The 13,667-nt window shown below is 47.0% G+C and overlaps 1 protein-coding gene across 1 annotated transcript in view; it reads left to right on the forward strand.

Moving 5' to 3' along the window:
• The window catches only part of MEP1A (meprin A subunit alpha), a 39,005-nt gene that overhangs the window by 17,663 nt on the left and 7,675 nt on the right, over nt 1-13,667 (forward strand). Inside the window, exons 6-8 of the mRNA XM_065401594.1 lie at nt 612-787; nt 10,140-10,361; nt 11,054-11,203. Coding sequence (XP_065257666.1) covers nt 612-787; nt 10,140-10,361; nt 11,054-11,203 — 548 coding nt within the window. The remainder of the gene's footprint in view (nt 1-611; nt 788-10,139; nt 10,362-11,053; nt 11,204-13,667) is intronic.

The following is a 13,667-nucleotide window of genomic DNA, read 5'->3' on the forward strand; positions in this document are numbered from 1 at the left end:
GCGGCGCTGCAGGGGACAGGTGCCCGCTGCCCAGGGCACAGGCAGGGACGCTTGCGGGAGGCGCACGGGGGCAGCAGGCCAAAGGGAGGAGGACCTAGCCCCGAAAGTTGGTGAAGCCGGGCCCCTGTGCCCTGAATATTGCTGGAGCACGGGCACCATGGGCCCATATAACTCACCGCCCCTGTCTGCAATCACATCTGCCAACTCCTTTAGCACCCTTGGATGCAGAATTCTGCAGCGGAACATGATAACAGTTTTAAAGTACATAAAAGGTTGTTACAAGGAGGAGGGTGAAAATTATTCTTCTTAACCTCTGAGGATAGGACAAGAAGCAATGGGATTAAATTGTAGAAAGGGTAGTTTAGGTTGGACATTATGAAAAACTTCCTAACTGTCACAGTAGTTAAGCGCTGGAACAAATTACTTAGGCAGGTTATGGAATCTTTGTCATTGGAAGTTTTTAAGAACAGGTTAGACAAACACCTGTCAGGAATGGTCTAGTTTTACTTAGTTCTACCTTGAGTGCAGGGGACTGGACTAGATGACCTCTTGAGGTGCCTTCCAGTCCTACACTTCTATGGTTATATGACTGTGCAGTCTCTCTTTCTCAGGTGCTGGTCCATGGTGGGTGATCGACAGACTGGACAAAATCTTTCCATTGGGGAGCGGTGTGACCATAAAGCTATTGTAGAACACGAGCTCTTACATGCAATGGGATTTTATCATGAACAGTCAAGGACAGACCGGGATGATTACGTGAACATCTGGTGGGATGAAATTCTTCCAGGTCAGCTTTAAATGCCAATACAGATTTTGGGAAGTACAGAGACAAAGTATTTTATTTTTCTCACTAATACACTAGATTTTAAAGCCTCCTGACATGGAATTTTAGAGCCAGATGAGAGTCAAGGGTGCAGCATTGGGCATCTCTAAAAGTTGATACTTGTGCACGTTTAGATGTAGTAGATAGTTTGACATCATTTTATCTCAGCTCTGCCTTTTTTCCTGAGGATAACACAGATCAGAGAGGCAGCATTGCCTAGTGAATGGGACTGGCCTAGATGTCAGGAGCCCATAAGCAAGTCTCTTCACCTCTACTTTCCCTCTCCCTATTTCTCTGTATTCTCTTTTTGAATTAGAAGCTCTTTGGGGCCGGGGCAGTGTTTTACTATGGAGTTATACAGTACTTAGCACACTGTGGTCAGGGGCAGCTCCAGGCACCAGCGCAGCAAATGCGTGCCTGGGGCGGGAAGCCGCGGGAGGCGGTGCGCTGGTCACCGTGAGGGCAGCAGTCAGGTAGCCTTCGGTGGCATGCCTGCGGGAGGTCCGCCGGTCCCGCGGCTTCAGTGGCAATTCAGCGGCGGGTACGCCAAAGGCGTGGGACCAGCAGATCACCCGCAGAAACACCGCCGAATCTGCATGACCAGCGGACCGCCCGCAGGCGTGCCCCCAAAGGCCGCCTGACTGCCGTGCTTGGGGTGGCAAAAAACATAGAGCCGCCCCTGATTGTGGTCCTAGTGCTAGACGTTAATGTGATATTAATAATAAGGAAAGGAAAATGCACACATAAAAGTAGAAGAATGGAAGAATTGAGGTCCAACAATAACCTGTCCCATGTGACCATGTAACAAATGTCCCCTCCATTGGCATCCTTATTGCTAGTCTCAGCACCAAAACCATGAGCCACTCTTTTACTCTTAGAGGTGGTTCTTTTTGCTCAGTGTTGAGGTACATTGATGGGACTGTATAGGGAAGCTTGCAGCATTGTTGCATGGTATATGTGATAAACGATGATTTCAATCTCCAGGGCTATCCAGCCACCACCTTTCACAAGCACTAAATAAATGCAAGACAAACAGAAAGTGTACCAAAATAATTCAGTTATCTAATTAACTGATGGTAAAAATACTCTTTTCTGTCCTCCAAGCCAAACAGCTGTCATTTTGTGCCGAACGGGTAACGGTAGTGTATGCATGCTCACACAGCTCTGCCCCAACATGTGTCTGACCCGGGTGGTGGCAGAAAGGTCTCTAAAAGCGAGAGAGGAGTTGAACGTCCATGCCCATTCCTTCCTTAACATCTGTGTTGGGACTGCCAACATGACTGAGACGGCCAGCTGTTGATGGGAGGCTTTACACACCATGTTTTTCATCACTAAACTGAACTAAGAACAACTCGCCTCACTTAGGTCACCAAACAGTCATCAGATGGCAGTAATTTTCAGTTGCTATTAACCTGGGCTGGATTTGAACCAGCAGTATAATATAATAATAATATTATTAAATATAGGGCCTACATGCCTCAGCTGAGTTTGGGGTTCCACTGTGCTAGATGCTGAATAAACACATAGTAAGAAACAGTCTCTGATCCTTACAATAGACAAGACAGACCAGAGAGTAGAATTATCCCCATTTTTCAGATGTGTTGAAAGGCTCCACAACCCATTACCAATAGAAGCATAGAAAGGTAGGGCTAGAAGGGACCTTGAGAAATCCTTTAATGCAGTCCCCTGTGCTGAGGCAGGACCAAGTCCTAGACCATCCCTGGCAGGTGTTTGTTCAACCTGTTCTTAAACACTGCCAATGATGGGAATTCCACAGCCTCCTTTGGAGGCCTATTCCAGAACTTAAATATCCTTATACAGCTCTACCCCGATATAACGCGACCCAATATAATACAAATTTGGATATAACGCGGTAAAGCAGTGCTCCGGGGGGGCGGGGCTGCGCACTCTGCCAGATCAAAGCAAGTTCGATATAACGCAGTTTCACCTAAAACGCAGTAAGATTTTTTGGCTCCCGAGGACAGCGTTATATTGAGGTAGAGGTGTAGTTAGAAAGTTTTTCCTAATATCTAACCTAAATGTTTCTTGGTGCAGATTAAGCCCATTGCTTCTTGTCCTACCTTTAGTGAACACGGAGAACAACTGATCACCGTCCTTTTTATAACAGCCCTTAATATATTTGAAGATTGTTACTAGGTTCGCACCTTAGTCTTCTTTTCTCAAGAGTAAACATGCCCAGTTCTTTTAATCTTTCCTCACAGGTCAGGTTTTCTAAACCTTTTATCATTTTTGTTGCTCTCCTCTGGACTTTTCCAATTTATCCACATGTTTCTTAAAGTGTGGCACTCAGAATTGAACACTACTCTGCCTGAGGCCTCACCAGTGCCTCATAGAGCAGGACAATTACTTCCCTTGTCTTACATATGACGCTCCTGTTAATACACCCCAGAATGATATTAGCCTTTTTGGCAACTGCATTACACTGACTCACATTCATAGAATCATAGAGGATTAGGGCTGGAAGAGACCTCAGGAGGTCATCTAGTCCAACCCCCTGCTCAAAGCAATTTGTGATCCACTATAACCCCCAGATCCTTTTCAGCAGTACTGACATCTAGCCACCATTGTGTGCATGTGCATAACAATAACCTTGAATTTTCCTTCCTAAGTATAGTACTTTGCACTTATCTTTACTGAATTTCATCTTGATGAGTTCAGACCAATTCTCTAATTTGTCAAGGTCATTTTGAATTCTAATCCTGTCCTTCAAAGTGTGTGCAACCCCTCCCATTTTGGTGTCAGCCACAAATTTTATAAACATACTCTCCACTCCATTATCCAAGTCATTAAAGAAAATATTGAATAGTACAGGACCCAGGACTGAATCCTGTGGGACCCCACTAGATATGCCCTCCCAGTCTGACAGCACACCAAGAATAGCTACTCTTTGACTATGGTCTTCAACTGGTTGTGTGTCCATTTTATGCTAATTTAATCTAGACCACATTTCCCTATTTTGCTTATGAGAATGTCATGTGGGATTATGTCAAAAATCTTACTAAAATCAAGAGATGTCATATCTACTGCTTCCCCCCATCCACTAGGCCAGTAACCCTGTGACAGAAGGAAATTAGGTTGGTTTGGCATGATTTATTTTTGAAAAATCCATGCTGGCTATTTCTTATAATCCTGTTCTTCTCCAGGCGCTTACAAATTTATTGATTGATAATTTGTTCCAGTATCTTGCCAGGTATCGAAGTTAGGCTGACTAGTCTATAATTTCCTGCGTCCTCTTTGTTCCCCTTTTTAAAGACAAATGCTATGTTCGCCCTTCTCCAGTCCTCTGGAACCTCACCCGTCCTTCATGAGCTCTTGAAGATAATTGCTAATGGTTCTGAGATTGCTTCAGCTAGTTCCTTAAGTACCTTAGGATGAGTTTCATCAGTCCCTGCTTACTTGAATACATCTAATTTATCTGAATAGTCTTTAACCTGTTCTTTCCCTAATTTGGCTTGCATTCCTTCCCTCTTGTTGGCAATATTAATTGTGTTGATTATCTGATCACCATTAACTTTTTTAGTGAAGACTGAAGCAAAATAGGCATTAAACACATCCGCCTTCTTAATCCCTGGAGCCACCCAGTCATCAGTTTTCTTTATTCTTTTCATATGATCAATAACACCCCTCTCTGCCTCCCCCCAACCCAAATATGACACATATAATAAAATGGTAATTGACTGGGAGCATTATAACATTCTCCTGCCTAATGCAAAAAAGGAAAAAATATAGCAAGTGCATGTTAGCGTAAATTTACTGCAGGTACGATGTTCTGCAGGTGCCATTACAAGCTATAGATCCCACTTCCCACTGAGATAAATCGTGCAGGCCTTACTGAGGGAAAACGCCTCTTAAAGTTTCTTAGGGTATGTCTTCACTACCGGCCGGATCTGCGGGCAGCGATCGATCCAGCGGGGATCGATTTATCGCATCTAGTCTAGACGTGATAAATAGATCCCCGAGCGCTCTCCCGTCGACTCCTGTACTCCAGCTCGGCGAGATGCGCAGGCAGAGTCGACGGGGGAGTGGCAGCAGTCGACTCACCGTAATGAAGACATCGCTTCACGTAGCTGAAGTTGCGTATGTAACCCCTGTTTGTGGTTTTTTCTGGGGAGCCTTGGAATTTCAGGGTCTTGGGTTGCTCCTTCCCCAAGCCCTGTTGGTGTTTCCCTGAAGCTTCCTAATGGTCTGCTGCAATCTCTGATACCCTTGCATGATCTGTCTTGTTTTGGCAGTCCAAGGCATAGTGACCATCTCTTCCACAGTTATAACAGAAACCTTCTCGCTGGCTATCACCCCTCCTGCTACTCTCCCCTCTGGAGGATGGCACAGTATGTCCCTGAGCCTTCATCATGGCCATTTCTCGGGTCAAATCTCTCAGTGCTGCTGCCACTGACGGGGCTTCTTCCATCTCTCCAAGCACTGTAGTGGTGCGACTCCCTGCCATCTTCGGCTGCACCACTGCATCCACTTGCAACAATCGCTCCTCCTCTTCACGTATCTCTCGAATGAGCTTGTGGAATGGGGGTGGGTTTTGGGCCCGCTCCCTCAGCTGCAGTCGCCACAACATCAACCCATCTTGTCGGGTGCCCCCAAGGATTTGGTCCAACCTAGCGGAATCAATGCGCTTGGTGGGGATGCCCTCCTTCCGCACTACCTGCTGTAGCAAATCCTCTAGTCTCCTGATGAAATCCGACAATCGTTCGTGGGGCTCCTGATAGGTATGGCGGAACCGATAATACAGGTCTTCAGTGCTATCAGTAGTACCGTAGACACTCTCAAGAGCGGTTAAATAGTCTTGCACTGTGGCAGCTGGTTGTGAGTCTTTCAGGGCTCGGATAATTCGCATGGCAGGTCCCCTCAGACTCTCAAGCACACGTTTCCGCTTCTCAGCATCAGAGCATTCCCACTCTTGGACAAGTGGCACCGTAAAATCCCTCCAGGTCTCGTAATCCTCCTCCCCTGGGGGTACAGGTGACACCCCCGAGAATGAACGTAACCGCTTGTATGGAGGACTTTCATATACTGGCCTCAATGCATCTTTGAGAGTGTTTCCCAGCTCTTTGGCTCATCCCACCAGGCTGGGTGCTGCAGGTGTTGGAGCCCCTCCTAATGCCAAAATTAATTCTTCTCTTGTCCGCTTCTCATCCACCATCAGAGCTTGCAATTTCTGTGCTAAAGAATCCACCTCAAGTGACACAGGCACACTAGGAGGGGACTGCTCTGCCCCCAGAATTGTCCAGGGAATACCTTCTACTTGCACCTCTTTGGGCACTTTATCAAGATCTGTTTCCTTGGAGTGAGTACATAGTGCTACCATGCCCTTCACTTTGCGGTTGTAAATACGGGTGCGGACCTTTACTCTCCCCAGTATTTCAGCTGCATCTAAGCTCTCCTCAATTTCATTTGGTTCCATCTCTTCTGGGAACCCCGCCACCAGCACAGCTTTGGTTACTGGGATTCGTGCCCCTCGGCACAGGTCTTCTAATAATCCTCTCTCCATTTTTTTTTTTTTAAACTGAGATGAAAGTCACTCAGGAGTTTCTTTGCTCTGTGAAGAAGAGCCCAGGGTGCACAATGTAGGTGTGTGTGTGTGTGTACTGCAAAGTCCCCGTACGGGCCACCAAGTGTAACTTTAGCGCCCTCGTGGCCAAGATGGAGTCTGCTCTGCAGGCAGCTCTGGCCAAGAGAAGGCGTGCGCAGGAATGCAGCAGGAGAAATCCCTTCCACCCCAGGGGCACCTGTTCCAAACCCCCCAGAGTGAACACACACACCCACAGGAAAAGTACAGTGGATATAACAAGGGAAATATTTGTTTACAGAGGGATGAGGGAGAAAAACAACAAGGGGAAATATAGGGGGAGCAGTAAGACAGGGTTGCATTCAAGCCAAGGCCCCACAGGCCCACTGGTAGCACAGTCTGGAAGGGCAGACACTGAGCAATGTGTCTGCACGCAGAGTTCAGGAGTCCTGAGCAAAGTTCCAGTCCAGTGGTGAGTCTTGGGTGCTCCTCGGCGCCAGTGACCTTTCCCCCAACAAACCTAGGGTTACCATTCATCCGGATTCCCCCGGACATGTCCGGCTTTTAGAGTTAAAAATAGCGTCCGGGGGGAATCTGTAAATGTCCGGACTTCCCCCCCCCATGCAGAGCGCGCGCGGCTAACAGGGCAGCCGGCCGGATGGTGTCACTTACATGGGGCTCCAACAGCCAGAGGGAGCCCCTCCTCCGCTTCCCCTGCAGCAGAGATCCCTCCCTCCCACCCTGCATTCGCAGATGATGGATCACCAGCCGGCAGTTCGCACCGGCAGTCTGGAGCTCCTCCCCCTGCTCCTCCTCCCTGGCACACTGGTCTGAGCGGCAGGGTAAGGGGGCCAGGGGGTCGGAGAAGGGGCAGGGAGGTTCTGGAGGGGGCAGTCAAGAGACAGGGAGCGGGGGGGGGGGGTCGGGTGTACGGCGGGGCTTTCTGGGGGTGGGGGTGTGGATAAGGTTTTGGGCAGTCAGGGTACAGGTAGGGAGTAGGGTCTCAGGAGGGGGCAGTTAGGGGACAAGGAACAGGGAGGCTTAGGTAGGGGGTGGGGTTCTGGAGGGCAGTTAGGAGCAGGGGTCCCAGGAGGGGTAGTCAGGGGACAAGGAGCGGGGGGGGGGTGTTTGGGAGTTCTGGGGGGGGCTGTCAGGGGGTGGGGAGAGGGATCGGAGCAGTCAGGGGACAGGGAGCAGAGGGGTTTAGATGGGTCGGGAGTTCTGGTGGGGAGTGGTTGGATGGGGCGTGGGAGTCCCAGGGGTCTGTCTGGGAGTGGGGGTGTGGATAAGGGTTGGGGCAGTCAGGGGACAGGTAGGGGGTAGGGTCCTAGGGGGCCAGTTAGGATGGGGGGAGGGTCTCAGGAGGGGGCAGTCAGGGAACAAGGAGCAGGGAGGCTTAGGTAGGGGGTGGAGTCCTGGGGGGCAGTTAGGGGCAGGGGTCCCAGGAGGGGGCAGTCAGGGGACAAGGAGCAGGGGGAGGGTTGGGGGTTCTGAGGGGGTCAGGAAGTGGGAGGGAGTGGAAGGGGCATGGGCGGGGCTAGGGCAGGACAGGGGCAGGGCTCCTCCCGTCCTCTTTTTTGCTTGCTGAAATATGGTAACCCTAAACAAACCCCTCCGGTGCCCTCTTCTGCCGCTCTCTGCAAAGCCACACAGAGCGACCACCTCCCCACTTAACTAGCTACAGCCTCCCTCCTTGTCCCCAATGCAGAGTCACAAGCCCCAGTACTCACAGCCCCATGCAGCTCTGGGCAGCCGTGATACTGGGTCCAGCTCCGGCCTGTCCTCCTCGGGCGATTCCTCCTTGGCACAGTGCTCCTCCTGGCTCCTGTCCTGGGGTGTCCCCGATCGGCCCTGTCCTTCCCAGGCTTCAGACAGGTTCTCTCTGCTTCACTTTTCCAGGGCCTGCAGGCTGCCTCTCCCCCTCCCTGGAGCTCCCGCGCTGCCCCCTGGAGTTTCCCTCCTTTTTTCTTACTCTCCCCCTCCCCCTTAGGAAAAAGATTTAAAGGGCCATGCTCTCTAAACCCCAAAGGGGTTACACGTAACTTAGATCGATTCCCTCCCTCCCCCCCAGTGTAGACCAGGCCTTAGGGGAGTTGAGAGACTGCAACTCCAGCTGGGCACTGCATGGAGGATACAGTGGAAGGTTCCACAGGCCCTCCTCTTATCTTGCATCTGCGTAAAGACTGGATCATCTCTGGCTCTGAATCACTGGCAATAGGTGTCAGCAAAGGTTGGATTTGTACAACCTGCCAGCTAGTGCCGTGGTCTTCTTAGAACAGATCTTCATCTAAAAGTTATAACTGATCTTCTGCATGGACTACCTTCCTCTGAGCTGTAAAAAGCTATAGTGCTACACTGGGGGGAGTGGCATCCTTTCTGATAATGAATCCAGTCAAAGTCTCAATTCAAATCTCTAAAAGGAAATAAACATAAACTTTCAGACAATCCTCAGCTCTGAATCCCAGACTGTTGTGTTGAGCACGTAGCTGCTTACCCCAATAAGCTACACTGGGAAATAGTACAACGGAAGCTATTTAGTAGTAATGGGTCATTCAGTGCAGCCACATGCTATTTCTAATTGAGGAGAATAAGAATTTTAATAGCAGTGAGAAGCAGCCAAAACATTCACGGTATAATTTGAAATGTTAATTTTTTCTCTCTCTTTCTCTCAAACTCTGAAAGCTTGAAATTGGTCCCTTCTGTGATTTATTTGCACTAAATAGGGGTTATTTTCATTGAAAAATAGGTCTTTCCTTTTTTTATAGCAACATTGTTTTCAGGAAAACAATGGAAATGTTACAATTTCATGTACTTCTGCAGCCAAATTACCGTTTTAGTGTCATAGGGATGTGAAAATGGATAAAATAGCAACAAATATTATAATATCTAGTGTGGCAAAACTGCATTTTCATTCAGCTCTAAATGGAAGATGTCTTTTGTCCGGCAGGCCAGCGGGGGGCTGGGAGCACTCTACACACTAAGGATGCATGTTGCATGCATCCCCCTACTGAGGAGAAGTACCCCTGGTTGTTCTACAGTGAAACGAATACCCAGGCAAATATTTGCATCAGTAATTAAAGGCTCCAGAATGAGGCATGCTCATCATTCCTTAGGGCTTAATCCTGCAAGGTGCTGGTCCCAATTCTTGCAAAACACTTAAGCTTGGACTTAACTTGTAAGCGTATGAGTAGTTCCACTGAGGCCAATAGATTCACTCACATGAGTAAATTTGAGCAATTACATGCATGCTTGGCTGGATTGGAGCCAGAGAGTTTCACACTTTGCAGGATCGAGGCCATAGCTAGAAGAAGACGAACTGTAATGTGAGGCATAAAGGAGGCAGAGAAGGGAAGCAAATGAGATTGAAACGAGGAGATGCCTGAGGACCTTCAGAAAAGGAAAAGACATTCAGAACCACTTTTTCAAAATGTGGTCTTATATATACGTGCACCATTTCTGAACACTGTTACTAGTGCATGCAGACACTCAAAAGCTGCGTCTGGCAGTTATTTAAATGTGCACAAGCAGAAGACACATGAAATGAAAATTGGGATCTAAAATAAGAGGACTTTGTTGTCAAAATTGCTTCATAAACCAATAATGTAAGATTCTAATTCTAACCATATGGTACTTGTCTTTGAATCCACCATGTTGATTCCGTTCTGCATTAATATGTTGTAACTTTTGAGCTTTAGTATGTCCATCCCAGGGACATTTTTGCCTGGGGAAAGATTCTGATCATTTTAAGAATGACTCACTCATTTGTTCTTTCACCAGGCCAATCTCACAACTTTGTGAAGTACAATGCCACGTTCATCTCCGACCTGAACACCCCCTACGACTATGAATCCGTAATGCATTACGAGCCGTTCTCATTTAACAAAAACGAGAGTGCCCCAACAATCACTGCGAAGATACCAGCATTTAATGACATTATTGGGCAGCGCTTGGATTTCAGCACCGTTGACTTAGAAAGACTCAATCGCATGTACAACTGCAGTAAGTCCACACTGAGCCATTGTCAAGTGTGCCGCATTTTTGGACTTTAGCAGGATTTCATTGCTCCCCCTTAATTTTTATGACTAAATAAATAAATAAAAAGATGAGAAATCCAAACAGGGAGGAACTATAGAAAACTTGTCCTCAGTTTACCTTACTGCAGTGCTAATGGGGCTGAGTGATGTGTGGAGCAGGTTATTTTCCCCATCCCAATCCCTCTCTAGGTCTCTGCTAGCCATTACTGCTTTTGAAGCAGTCCAGTAAGTGAATGAAAGACTTATACTCATCCAATTCTAAGCTTCCTTCCATGCTGTGCTTTATTCAGGGATCCCCCTCAATGAATTAACCTTCTCCTCCTTCAGATCCTTGCTTGAGGGTCACCTTGGTTGTGACAGCTCCAAGAAATCAGCCAATTGTCAGGTTGTGCATCAGTCAGGGATAGCTGATTTTATTTGCTATCTTCAGGAACCAAGTTGTGTAATAGCTCCCTAAGGAATCATTTTGAATACTCAGGGATGGTAAAGGTTGCAGGATTGTATATGTACCATATGATGTGTTGCATAGAAACGTATCCATCAGGAAAAGCATACAGAAGGGAAAAACAATTTGAACAGCATTATCCCAGTCTTCCTTAAAACATATTTTATTTACTAGAGGCTTCTTTGGATTTAACTATATGCATGTTCTTTCAGCTTCAACCCACACCCTTTTGGACCAGTGTGCTTTTGAGTTTGCCAATATCTGTGGCATGGTTCAGGGCACCGGAGATGACGCAGACTGGGTCCATAAGAAGAGCAGCCTCGCAGGACAAGAAGACCACACGCTCCTCGGACGCTGCAAAGGTAAAATAAAAAATAAATATGTACCTGAGTAAACGTTAGGGACCCCAAAGGCCACTTTGTTCATGCCTTAGCGAGGGTGACAGCTGTGTTTTAAAGACAGCTTCGGAGAGATGCTAACATTGCAGCCAACACTTGGAAAATCTTGGCAGCTGATCAAACTGAAAAGTACTTCAAAGCCAGGAAAAGAACAACTATCTTTGAGGATACCGTTCTAAAGAAGGCTTGTTTGTTATGACTCTGGTCACGCTAACACCCTTTTCCCTTTTCACAGCACGTTGGCAATGTGCTTTCTTTTGATAATGAGGAACAAAGGTGCTGATATTACCAGTGCCAAATCAGAACCTTTTTGCAACATACACTACATTCTCCAGACCAGCTCAGCAATATAGAAGAGGACAAAGAACATGTATTATGGTTTAACTAGAGGCATAATAAATATATGCTGATGCTGGAATGAATGTGACCTACCGTACCTGCCTTGGTTTGATTAACAATGATTTTAGCACAACATAAGAGTGAAGAGTTGCACACATATCTCTGGTAACTGTTACATTTGAAACATAAATGAAGTGTGAGGTGTGTTGGGTCTGGAACAGTCTTAGATCAATATTTGATTTTCTAAAGAATCAAACAACAATGATTTTTAAGGTCCTTCTATTCAAGTGTTTAAGGATAATTTTACACAAAAATCCCCAGTTTTCTGTTTTTCAAACTAGTAGAATCACAAAAATGCAAGGTCAGTCCCTAGTATGAGCCAGTGACAGAGCCCGGCAGTGTCAGTCCAGGAAGCATTTGCTCACAAATTAAAGTAAAGAGAAATTCTCAAAGGCTTGTTTGACAACTAAGGGCCTGATTTTCCACTACTTAGTCAGGCAGAACTCCCTCAGACTTCGGGAAAATATGACTTCAGTGGGAATTTTGCCTAAAGAAGTGCAGGTATAATGACCCTAAGCATGAGCCACTATCATTTGAGCTTAAGGAGCAATTCCATTTGCTGGCAGTGGTGGTACATTCTTATCCCCTTATGTGGACCAGCCACTAAAGTGAAGAAGACACGGAGACTCTCACTCTCTCAGGAATGGTTACACAGGATCAGGTACAATTTTAACTAGGAATGAGAAATGATACTTGGAAGCAATCCAAGGGTCGCCAGTAAAACATCCTGCAGGCTTTCTTTGAATTCTTCCCCTCCTGTGACAATCAAAGTCCAGACACCCCCAGGAGAGAACAGGGGGTCTGAACCCCAAGGGATAAGCAATTGAATCTATGGGCTCTACACAATGTTACAGAGTAGAACTGTAGATTAAGTATGGTCTTTCATGAAAGCATGTAATGTCCCAAACTTGGTGGTCATTAGGAGATCAGTGAGGAGTCCGGTGGCACCTTCAAGACTAACAGATTTATTTGGGCATAAGCTTTCATGGGTAAAAAAACTCACTTCTTCAGATGGTTATGAATGTATGCGTGGAGATATGTGTAGAACATTGTACTTGTAACAAAGGTGTAACTGCAGTGTCACCTCCCACCAGGCAGGCAGGGAGGGCACCTCCCAGGCTAGCTGTTTACATGAAACAAACTCCAAGCACCTGGCATTGTGCAACCCAGGGAAGGACGATGGTTGGTGGACTAAGGCAGGAAGGCGTTTCCCCACTCTCTGTAACCATGAATTCCTATAGCCTGAAAGAAAGTGGGGGGTTGCAGTTTTATCCTGAGTTAAAAGGGAAGGAGTTTGAAGTGCAGGCTATCTAGAAACTGGGGGCCAGCATCTAAGCAAGGTGCTGTTTCTTAAACACTGGATCCCCTCTAGGACAGAGGGCATGCTGGGAAACTGTTCAGTAGCAGTAGGTAACTTGTGTTAGAGAAGGGGATATAGCTAATATTGAAGTGTAAAGTCTGAGGTTGCATCTGTATGGTTAATTTCTGTGTAACTCGTATGTGTTTGCTTTTCCTTTTGATTTCATCTTTGAGTCTGTGATTTTTCTATTAAATACACGTTCTTTGTTTATTTTTACCCTAAGCAGTTATCTGTTGACGGGGGGCAGGTTGCACTCCTTCTGGGATGACGATCCCAAAGGGAAAAGTCCAAGTGTCTGGTAGTTAAGAACTCAGGAGATGGATATGGGGAGACTCGGGAGCAGAAGGGCTATTGGGGTCACCCTACAAGGAGTAATTAGGTGGGTGGAAGCCCTTTATGCTTGAAGGCTGGCTGCTGGTATCGGAGCTCAGAGCTATAGCAGCATAGCATTAAGGCACCCAAAGTTACAAGGCAGGCAGTGTGTGTGATCCCCAAAATGTCACACCCCCATTTTTTATTTCACAGTTGTAACTAAAGGGACTTTGGCTGTGTGACAGTACAGTCTAGTGGCTAGGGACAAGCCCCGGGATATTATTCCTGGGTCTTCTGTGTAGCCTCTCTGTGCTTCAGTTTCCCCGTTGGTGACATGGGGATATGAGATAATACCTA

Source organism: Emys orbicularis, chromosome 3 (assembly GCF_028017835.1).
Source record: "Emys orbicularis isolate rEmyOrb1 chromosome 3, rEmyOrb1.hap1, whole genome shotgun sequence".
Taxonomy (NCBI): Eukaryota; Metazoa; Chordata; order Testudines; family Emydidae; genus Emys; species Emys orbicularis.